The 11,963-nt window shown below is 35.9% G+C and overlaps 1 protein-coding gene across 1 annotated transcript; it reads right to left on the reverse strand.

Moving 5' to 3' along the window:
- Positions 1 to 1,384: 1,384 nt before the first annotated feature.
- Positions 1,385 to 11,718, reverse strand: LOC142508517 (uncharacterized). Its single transcript, XM_075619535.1, is given in 24 exon segments — positions 1,385 to 1,477; positions 2,514 to 2,646; positions 2,834 to 2,967; positions 3,045 to 3,070; positions 3,073 to 3,179; positions 3,542 to 3,654; positions 3,737 to 3,832; positions 3,922 to 4,136; positions 4,233 to 4,355; positions 4,440 to 4,470; positions 4,757 to 4,797; positions 5,392 to 5,480; positions 5,577 to 5,736; positions 5,739 to 5,820; positions 5,903 to 5,992; positions 6,068 to 6,283; positions 6,373 to 6,507; positions 6,593 to 7,093; positions 7,241 to 7,453; positions 7,965 to 8,010; positions 8,103 to 8,239; positions 10,475 to 10,607; positions 11,374 to 11,557; positions 11,560 to 11,718. Coding segments are annotated over 24 exon segments (3,186 nt in total). The 5' UTR covers positions 11,648 to 11,718.
- Between the last annotated feature and the right edge of the window lie 245 nt (positions 11,719 to 11,963).

The raw sequence follows: 11,963 nt of genomic DNA on the forward strand, positions 1-11,963 counted from the left end.
CATGACACCCTATCATGTCCAACCCTTAAACATGCACCTATGGACCATTAAACGTGTGGAAAATTGTCACTTCCATAGCCCTACCATGGCAGCCTCTTTGAGCATCATAACCATGAATTTAGAAACACAAAACTCAAGTTTTGTTCATGTTATGCCATAAAAACGAAAACAAAAGGAGGATTTCATATTTTTCATGCAAACATGATTAAACACACATAATATGATTTGAATAGTGCAAAAAGAAAGTTTAGAAAAATGCTTTCGCATTTAAAACGCTCAAAATATGAATACCGAAACGGTGAAACTCGGTGACGAACGGAAGACGATTTCTATTTTTTTCTACCCTTTTTCTTGTCAAAACCTCACCAAAAACCCACCTTGGAATGCAAGGGAGATCAGTGATCATTGTTGGAAGGAAGAACGAAGAAGAAAAACGAAGAACGAAGGATAAAAAAATTCAAAACTTCCTTGCCCCAAGAGCTCCAAGTCTCGGCCGTGTCTCCTCTTCACCTTGGCTTTTACGTGATTGTATGTGTGTTTCGTGGGGGTGTGTGCGTGATATAAAAAAACATAAAGACTTCTTAATCACTTAATTAATGGACCTTATTAACCCTAAGTTTTAAATATTAATTAGACACATTAAGATTAATAAATCATTATGTCTCAAATTAAAAGATTTAAAAATATCTATTTCAAAAAAAATCCTTTATAAAAAACATAAAATCCCTTACTCCCACTAATTAATTTAAACTTGACCTTAAAAACGAAATAATTCTTAAAATACTTAAAATAAATATCTCTTAACTAAAAATAAAAATTTAGCTTTTAAATCTTTAACACCTCAATCGTCTCATGTCCTCCGTTCCGGCCAACAAACAATATTCATCTGAAAATCTTTAGACCATGAAATCAAACAAATTATACAATTAATCATTTATTTACTCAAAATGTATGATTCACGCATCCAAAACATTTAATTAAAATATTTTAGAAATTTAATAATTTCCATGCATGCGGTCTACGTTAACTGATTTTCGGGCGTTACACAAATACTTGAATCCAAACACATCCTAACATAATATAGATGGTGAGAACTGGACAAATATAACAATGGTATAAAATGTAACAATAGGAATGGAAGAGGACGTCTACAACCTCTTTGGCACAATTAATGGACTAATGTATAAATGGATTTCTTATGTCCATCAAGTGTAAGGCTCAATACAATATTATCACAAGCCAAAAAACAAAACAAAACAAAAAATAGGCACACCTCATTCTGCATTAATAAACACACGTATTTGGTAAAATCACGATTTCTTTAGCTATTTTGGAACCACTTTCGGAAAAACCAAAATGAGCATAACTTAAATCAGGAAAAAAATCAAGAATTGGACGCAGAATACACACCAAAATTTGAGGAAAACGCAACATCGCCAAACTGGAAAACCGGAAACTGCGAAGGGAATAGCGAAACCTGCAAAATATGATAGAATTAAGCGTTGAACGAATTTCACATAATCGGGTTTTAGTCAGTTGGGATCAATGCTAGGAGGGATCAATGCTAGGATCAACTCCTAATAACAAATGAAATCCCCCTTCATGCGAAAATAAGTACGAGGAGACGCGAGAGAAAGGCAGATTAATACAGAGGGCAAATGTGGAACAAGATTGTGCATGCAACTAGTAACGTCAAGACCTTTACAGTTGAGCAAACTTTGTAATTTGTCGAGAACTGTAATCCTACTATCGATCATTTATCAGGTCATCGAAGCCATAACTACTGGCAATAGTGGAAACAAATAAATTTTATTAACTGTAGAGCAAACAATCCACCACATTTCGACTGTTAGGTTGCCAGAGGCAATAACTGGAACTCAATAATTGCACCAACTAGCTACTTATAAGAGCAATTCGCTTAATCCAAATCTTTAGCTATTAGTAGCGGTTTCGACTCATTTAATAGCGTTTCGACTCATTCAATACATCATCTTGACTCTATAAGAGCAATTCGCTTAATCCAAACCTTTAGCTATTAGTAGCGGTCGACTCAAGTCATTTAAAACTATTTAGTATCCCAACCAATACTTTTTAATCCCAAGAGCAATTATAGTTGCCAACAACAATTTGTCATATAAACAACCATGATAATTAATTACAGTGCAACTGTTAAAGACACAGATTCTCATCATTGGGAAAACGGGAATTTAAAATTATCATGAGGCTAAAGCTTTGTTATAATGTGTTGGTATTCTCAGCAAACGCTAGCCAACCCAGACTAGTTTGATGCTGGAACCCTGTTAAAATAACAGATCAATAACAATACACGCACACACAGCACATAAACCAGTTTGGTGTATTTCCACATAATGTAATTCAAATATACTTTTTTTCCAATTAGTTAGTTTCATACCTCACTGGGAGTATATCGGAATTTGAATCTCTTTCCGAAGAATTGACAAATAAAACATTGGTCCAAGATTGTAGCTCTCATCTAAGAGCAGTAAAAATACACCAGACGTGTTGTTATCAATATCGCTCTTAGGCGCAATTGCTGCTAGAGCATTAGCCTGGGTCGGTGAAAGATTGCCCAAGAGAGGTTGCATTTGATGACCATAAATGGATATAGGTGAGAGAACGCCCTGCCTATGTAAACCTTAACTTCCGGAGTTTCATCCGGAGAGACAGCAACTTCAGCCAAATAAATTAACTACTGTGGAACGAAAGACAGTAGCTACGAATGAAGAAAAACAAATATCCCCTGAGAGTGGAGATGGACATATATGGTACAGCATAAAAATAATTGATTGTAAAATAAATACAAGGTATGAACCAGAATTGGCCCAAAATGATTTTAATATCCTGAGTATTAGATGATATAACTAGATTGCAGATACAGCCATAGACAGTCAGAGATTCTTCACGATCCTCTTTCAATGGAAGCACTTGCAAGAAAACAGGAAGGACCTGACCACCAAATGAGTCAATATAGGACACATTATAAAAATAGGAAATCAAAATTGAAGAGGGGAAAAAACACCAACCTGGTTGAGTGGAATCGACTCGGGGTAGACATTATCATCCTTGCCACTGCACCCGCAGCATTGTCCCTCACCGCATTATCTGGCTCGGACTCTCCAAACAGGGGGTGAAGGCAACTTAAAACATCAGCGTAATATCTTTTGTGCATGTAAGGAGGACAAAGATAGCAAAAAGATATTCTATCTCACACACAGACACAGCAAAAGGTCAGAAGGAAAAGAGACGGTTGCGTTGAACGTGAACTTAATGAACGGTACAAATCCAATATTAATCACTGATGGACTGGGAAAAAGGTAGCATAAATATGAGAATAAATCACTGTGGAGGAAGGTTTTGAAAATTTAATCCACAACCACACTGTAAAGTTTAACAGACATGTTACGTTATATTCTTGGTAACTGTTTTCTGAGAGAGTCAACAGTTCCAATACTGCGATGTGTATGCATATATGGTGACAGTAATTTATTACTGAAAGAGACTCCAGCATGTAGAAGGATACTTCAAGGCAGAGTCACCACCATTTTTGCACAGCTCGCCCACACAAAATGCTGAATTTCTCCGATTTGTCGCATCAGCTGATCCTAGTTCTTTGAGTACAAGATGCATCACAACCTAAAAGATAGTAATGGTCTCCATAAATTGATTTCCCTCAAAAGAAATTAAAGTTGTTTGTGATTTAACTAATAAAATTTACATCAACATAGCTAGAAATTGGAGCACCCATATGCTGCGCAACTTCTGCAAGGCTGGCAACAACCATAGTCCTATCTTGTGGTGAGCGTGATGCTTTCTGTAATAGTAATTAACAAAGCCATAAAGAATACAACAATAAAAAAGAAGTAATCGGAGTTACATGATTTACAAATGCTGACAACTAACCGCAAACTTCATCAAAGGTTCAAACAGCTGCGAAAAAATTGGAGAAAATTGAGCACCCATTGCCTTTGCAAAGGCAGGGAGGAGGTCAGAAACTGCATCCATGAGCACTTCGTCATGTTCAGCGTCCTCCTCAATCTCACCGTCCGATTCAATCTGCTGACATGTAGATTCCTCACGGAGTAATACCAAAGTAGCTTCAACAAGTGAAGGCATGTCTTTATTTGGAACATAGAAAAAGGAAGGAAGCATATTAATTTTTTATGACCAAACGTTCAACAAGACATAACAGACAATCAAGTTTCACAACTTACAAGGCTCGACAGCCAAGTACCCAAAATCATTAATGATGTCGGCAATGCACATACAGGCTTGAGCAACAACTTCCTTGTCATCATCTTCCGTCATTGCTTTCACATAGATGTCCATTATAGTATCTGTCCACCAAGAAACCATGGACAACATATAGATGAGATTAGCATACAAAAATCCTGAAGTTGCAACGGTTATGAGACTCTCACCAAGAACCTCTTTTGTCTTAGTGATTCCTTCCTGCAAAAAAAACATAATTCATCATGATAAATATTTGCCCAAAATAAATCGACAACAAATAAAGGAACCACTAAACATAAAATATAAAAGATATTTCGACGAATTCAAAAAATGTACAAGAATAAGAAATAGTAAGCAAATAAAGCAATAGTTTTATCAGATGGTAAATCACAAGCTACTCACAATTGGAACCAGAACGCACAGAGCTCTTTCACCATAAACAAGTCAATTCCACACATAGATAATGAGCTGAAATTTATTAAAGGAGCGGTCATTCTACACTTACATTATGATTCTGGGATACTGCTTGAATGACTGTCAAAATATCTGCCATCATAATTAAATCCAAAAGTAAGACCTGAGATCCAATATAAGTAGATAATGGACAGATAAAAAGTATCACAACAGAGCACCAGTATAGAAACTAAGTTGACAGCTAAATATAATCCCAAGAGGATTAGGTCAGCAACATATCTAAAATGCAACAATGCATTTCGAGTTCAGACAAGCCAATGAACAAATAAACGGAGAACCACAATCTATCCCAACTGTCTACCGCAATCCAGAGAAAGCCATCAAAGCCAGCAGGCAATATTCTTCTTGCAGTCTAAAAGAAAACTGGGCATCTCAACAAATATGCATTTAATTTTGGTATTTTAATGTTAATTTATATACAACATAAATATCTGAAAGCAGTATTATTTTTCACAGTAGATGCACAAGGTAAGATTTGGTTTTGAGCCTCGAAATACTAGGCAACACACACATGTGAATTCTTTAGGATGTCAACAATTACATAAAATAAGCTTGTCGGGAATTGTCTTCGGATAAATGTGCCAAGCACGAGAATGTTTAGATCCAATCACTGAAGTGTAACAAGCCAGATGATAACAGACGTACATCTCAGGCATTGTGACTCACATTTCAATGAGGTTATCGCCTGAAGCCGAACATCCTCATGAAAATAAGTAGAGTGTCTAACCAAAATCTTCAGGGTCTCCTCTATGTACCTTAAATCCAAATTAAGGTATCCAGATATCATAAACATGTTTCAATATTTAATCTGGAAAAGTTCGCATCTTTATAAAATACATAATCAAGGATACGGCACGTAGAAAATCTTTGTATGCAGAGCAAATAAGCCAAGAGCTTGAGTAGCGGCTGCTTTTTCATCCAAAACACCAGTTCTCACACTGATATTACGAACTCTCGGTTCATCATGTACTTCGTCATCAGATGATACACCGCCAAATCCGCTGACATTTTCTCGTCAGAATCATCAACATCCACAGCAGAGCCATCATCAAGGTTGCAGGAGGAAAATGCCAGAGGAACTACATGAGGAAGGTACTGTACAAATAGGCATATAGGATTTTTTTATGTCATGTTTATTATAAGCACATAACAGTAAGATTAATACAAGATGGAATACCTGAGCAAATGAATCACCTAAGAGTTCAGCCACATTGCTGAAAAACCCATGGGTGTACTCCCGAAGCTCACTGAACTCTAACCCAAAACCCTGGACTACTAAACCCTAAATCAAATGTCTCAAAAATGATCATTTCTGCACATTGTGAAGCAAAAAAGTACATACCGATATAGCAGCTTCAATGAAGGGGGGCAATATTGGTTCCATCCTAGCCTTCCCAACAGACATTGCAACTATTCCAACTAACTCAGTAGCCCTTGCTCGCGATCGGAGGTCCTCATCATTTGCAAGCACCATGAAAATTTTCATCAACTCAAGAACCCTTTCAGCATATGGAACAAAAGCTTGTTCTGCAGCAGTTGCAACTGAACCAATTGCGGACTACAATAACATACAAAGGATTTTAAAATTGAGAATACCAAATTAATTTGAAGCACAATATTACTCATGAAAAAGCCTTGAAATATTACCATGCAAGTCTCCTGCAAATTACGAGGACTACTTTGGAGTGCAGCAAGTAATTTTCCCATCAAAGGATCCAGAAAAGGAAGAATTTCATCACCCATGTTCTCACAAAATGCTGCCAATGCATAATATGACTTCTCCTGACAAATAAAAAGTAAAAAGTTGCCAGGTTAGGCAAATATACAATGTAATATAGGTGTAATACAGGTGGCATCAAATGGTCACCTTTACTTCATCAGATGCATCCTCTAGGGCATTCAATATAGAAGGAAGAACGGTTGCATAATGCGATACTATCTCAGGCTGCAGATGCTCAGCAAATTGACCAAGCGCAAAGGATGCAGCCCCTCGTACCATTTGCTCGGGATCCCTAAGTGCTCCCAAAATAACATGAAGTACAGGCTCCAATTTGGTTTTCATCAACTCTAAACAACCTTCTGATACAACGCCTAAAGCGGTAACCGAAGCTTCCCTAAACTTTGGATTGGCATTCTGACTGCTTAAAGAAGCAAACTCAAAAACAGGTGAAAATACTTGCTTTGGAAGATTTATAGCCATGGTATCAATAACTTCCGCAGCAGCTCGGTCTGGTGCTAGATCATCATCTTCTTCGTTAGTGGATTCTGCAAGTAACGGACACATAATTTGCAGGATTGGTCCAACCAGCTTGTACTTTTTTAGGGAATTGGACTTATATTTTGCAAGCCATGAAATTATTTGAATAGCCTAACATGAGGGAAAAGGAGAAAAACAAAATGTAATTAAAGCATGGATCAGAAAAATAACCAATTCATTTTTTATAATTCAAAATTACCACAAAAGAGTGGAATTCTGAGAAATTAGGAAAAAAATATGGCAGTTCACACTGCTAACCTGATGGCGAGTGTTGGATTCCAGATTAGAACTTGCACAAACTTCAAGAGAAAATTGAACAATAGCTTTGATAGAATCTCCAAGAAAAGGAGCTGGAGACTCGATTAGCTCGTCAAAAATCTCAAAAGCAAGTACAGCAATATCCTCTTCACCAGAAGCAAGGCATTGCCTTGACACATTCAAAATGCTGGGAATAAACTCTCGAAACTTGACCTGCAGGTAGGCCGTAGGAGCATTAGTCATAGAATGCTACAATGAAGGGGTACGTTAGAAAGGACAGACCAGCCTATCAACTCAGCTTAATAATGCAGATGATCCATTTTCATTTTCAGGAGGGTAAGAAATCACGATTATGGCAAGACTAAGTTGAGATCATCACTGAAACATAACCATCATTCGCAAGAGAATTTTAAAATGCAGTAATGTGTTACATCTAGAATTTAATTATACTATAAGAGTGAATCTGTCATAGAATGCTACAATGAAGGGGTTTGTTAGAAAGGACAGACCAGCCTATCAACTCAGCTTAATAATGCAGATGATCCATTTTCATTTTCAGGAGGCTAAGAAATCACGATTATGGCAAGACTAAGTTGAGATCATCACTTAAACATAACCATCATTTGCAAGAGAATTTTAAAATGCAGTAATGTTACATCTAGAATTTAATTATACTATAAGAGTGAATCTGTAAGAGGTAGATGTAGAGAATAAAATCACTCACCACTTCATTCTCATCATGAGTGAACTCCATAAAAGAACCAACGGCCCTGATACAACAAAATGCACCATGTTTAATCATGACGCTCATGTATCTAGACAAAAGTACAACCATCAAACAATTATTCAAGCAAATCTTTACTTGAGAGCAGCAACTCTAACACGATTGCTGGTCTCATCTTGTAGGCATTTTAGTAGCAGAGCCTGTAAATCTGTAAAGTACGGTCGAAACGAATTCCCAATTGTTTCTGTCAAGGAGCTGAAAAGTATCAACGCCACCTTGAATCATGAAAAAGCCATTATTTAGCCTTTTATACTCAACAAGCATGTCCATCTATTGAATATATATATACATACACACACAGGCACATATAGAAAAACTCGAATTGGAAAGATTAAGCCCATATACAAAAGAGATAGTCCCTCTTTCACTTAGGAGTGGCGTATTCATTGTGGGAGAATTAATGACTTTTAAAGATTTTTTTGGAGTTTAAAAGTCAAGGTATTTGTTATAGATTTTTATAAACTCGATATACATCTAGTGGTATCCAAAATACACTTTCGTGGAGTTTTAAAAATTCATGTGATATTCAACCTTTAATTTTAAAATATTTATACAAGTCTAGAGATATTCAAATTTTCAATGAGGTCATGTTTCTACACGTCTCTCTTCCCCCTTCAAATCATGTTTCAATATATAAATCTTTCTTTCATCTTCAATTTTTTCGTTTTTAGCAGATTTAGGTAGACTTTTTCTAAATTATTGATTAACTAACTTCTGCAATTTGAAATGAAAAAAAGATTTAAAAAGTAATAATTTTAAGTTTTCTGAACTTTGGCAATTGGAAAATTGGATTTGATTTTGTTATTTTAATATAATTTATATTATTAATTATAATATTAAATTATAGCCCAAAAAGCTACAACATCGTTTAATTTTTAAATAGTTGAACAATCGTGTCACAAAAATGGTAAAAAATCGTTTAATTTTTAAATAGTTGAACAATCGTGTCACAAAAATGGTAAAAAAACAACCATTGCTACAAATTTTTTTCAAAAGAAAATTAAAATATTTTATGATATAATTCATAAAAAGAACTTGTTTTTTAAAATATATTAAATATTATTCACTTTATTTTATAACTTTTAATTTTGAAATTCTATTAGGTGCTATATATAGGAAAATCATAAATTTTTAATAAAATTTTATCCTCCAAAAATCGAAAGTAATGATAAATTTTTTAATAATTAAATTTAATAATTTTTTCACTTATTGAACAGATATATATATATATTTATATACATAATATTTATATATATACGTATATGTTATGCATTAATTTAGCGTTAATATCTTTTTAAAATTTACGATTACGAAGATACACACATCAACACACACACACACATACACATACATACATATATATATAAGGATAATTATATGGAATAAACATACAAAAACTTTATAAAATTATATTAATTAAATATATTTTAATGTACTTATTTTTCTTTTTACGTACAAATTCCATTGAAATTTATGAAAAAATTTATAAATATCTGTAAAAAAATCCACCAAAGTAAATCTACAAGAGTCTATGAAAATCTTTTACATCTCTGTGAAATTCTATACAAATTAATAAAAATCTATCAATTACACCTACGCCTATTATTCAAAAAAGTCAGTAAATCTCTACAAAAAATACACTCTTGTTAGAGTCTTCCATGGAAACAAGATTTAACATTTTAGAAAAGACGACCACTTCTCCCAGTAACATATGCGAATAACAAATTTTAGGGTCCACGTCTCAGCAAAACGTAAAATATCTGGAATCCCTGTATCTTAATCATTTATGGATTAAACAATCAATTAGTTCTCTTTTACCAACCGAAGACACCACTCAATTTCATTTCCAATAATATCAGCTCATTTACTGAGGCTCCTATTCGCTGGTAACACCACTGAGATGAATAACTTGTGATAGTTTGTGATTTCGTGACTGATCATCATATCATATACCGCAAAGGATGAAATAAGGATCTAATTTCCTATTTGTTCGGCAACTCAACAATATTAGATCACCTGGATCCCTCTCTCCTTTGTAGTCTTAAAGCTCTCTTCTTGAGACATGTCCCTAGCACAACGTACAAGTGTTCAGAAAAAACCAACCACAATGGATGGTAAGAAGGGGTGGCCCGATGTCTCTCTTGCATCTAGAGCCTAAAATAGCTACGAGCTAGTGCATGGACACGGGTCACATTCATAGCAGTTTAGAACTACTACGTAGCACAGTGGGTTAGGCCGAACTCTTCCTAGGGCATTCACCATAGGATATTAGGAACATCTTTCAAGTTAAACTGATAAAGTACACTTCTTAGAAAAGGTGGCTCTAATACCCAAGTCTCAAAACTCTTGGACAGTCAACTGTGTCACCACTTAAAGTTTATGCAAATTGCTGATAGTAGTACAAAAAAAATTAAGAAAATATGAAGAAGGAATGGAGAGTGAAAACATACTTCTCTGTGCTCTTCCTGAGCGCTCTGACTGCATTGGAATAGAAATGGCAACAAATCTGGCCATTCTCCAGATGGGACTGCATACTTGGCTATGATACTCACTACGTTTGCACTAGCTCGCCTCACTGGTGCACTGCAAAACCATAGACACAAACAATCATCTGATCATCAGAATCTGCAAATGATGTTCAATACAACAAATAAATAGTAACGGGAAGCACAATTTGATTAGTGGAAGACCTCAAATCCCTCTAAATTTGACAGAGGAAGGAATTTAGCATGATTATCCTCTCAATGTGTTATGTAAATTTGGATATGCAAATATGAACAAAAAGGGTATCAAATAACTGAATGAGGATTTTATTGTTCACTAGCTACACCAAAAATTAAAGGGGACTCTGCTGAGGGCAACATGCTAGGATAAAAAACCAACCTTTCATGCCTATCAAAATCAAAAGGGGGAACAAACCTTATTGGCAAAAAAAATCAAACAGGGTCCACCTCAGGACTCAGGAAGAATGTGGTACAGAAATAACAATGTCTCGCCGATTATGACCAGAAAAAACATAAGAGAAAAGTATGTTACATCATTTTCGAAAAGACAAATAAAAATGGTTCATACTTCAGCAAAAATATGCACAGTTCAGAGTACAAAGCACGTCCAGTGTGTCTTGACAGATCAAAACCCAGGACTTTGAACAAATATTATAAAGAAAATCATACAAATCAATTCCAATTTAGCACTCTGCCAAAAACATGCCTATCATCTTACAATCATTAAAAATAAAGAATTCTGTGTCACAACAAACACGCGCCTAATTGAAGTGTGACCAGCATAATTATCTTCAACAAAACAATGGAAAGAATAGTTCAAAAAACAACCTGTATAATTTACAAACCTATGTTCCATGGTGATGCTTTCAATTAGTGACTGCTTGACCACCTGGCGGAGCTGCGTAGAGAGCTTGCTCCAATGCCCGGTAATCTTCTTGCGGAGGAGAACGGCAGCAAGCTGGCGGACGTTGGGGGTCTTAGCAGTGCGGAGGTGGTGGACAAGTGCTGGAACCACCTGCGGATCCTTGGAAGCCGCTTAATCTGATCCTCCGCCTGGCGCCGCGCATCGTTGTCCGGCATCAAGAATTGAATAAGCAGAAGTTCCAGCGACTGCGCCATTTGCACAATCACTTCGTTATCTCTTCGTGAAAGGGATGAGAAGAGGCTGGAGATAGAAAATGCGGAAACCTAGGAGGAAGGCGAGGGATTTTTGTTTGCTTTATGTACAAGGGAGTGACAGACGGCGGCGCTGGGGGAATGTTGTGGGGACGGGTTTCGGGTCTATTTTAGGGCCGGGCTGCTTGCTGTCGTCGGGCTGTTTTAGCCCTCCATAACTCTACAATAATGAACGAGGAGATCTCACGGAGTGGAACTCAAATTACTCAACACTTATTACACTAATTCCGACGGTCATGATCCTATGACTTGAAAGATT

Source organism: Primulina tabacum, chromosome 1 (genome assembly GCF_025594145.1).
Source record: "Primulina tabacum isolate GXHZ01 chromosome 1, ASM2559414v2, whole genome shotgun sequence".
Classification (NCBI taxonomy): Eukaryota; Viridiplantae; Streptophyta; class Magnoliopsida; order Lamiales; family Gesneriaceae; genus Primulina; species Primulina tabacum.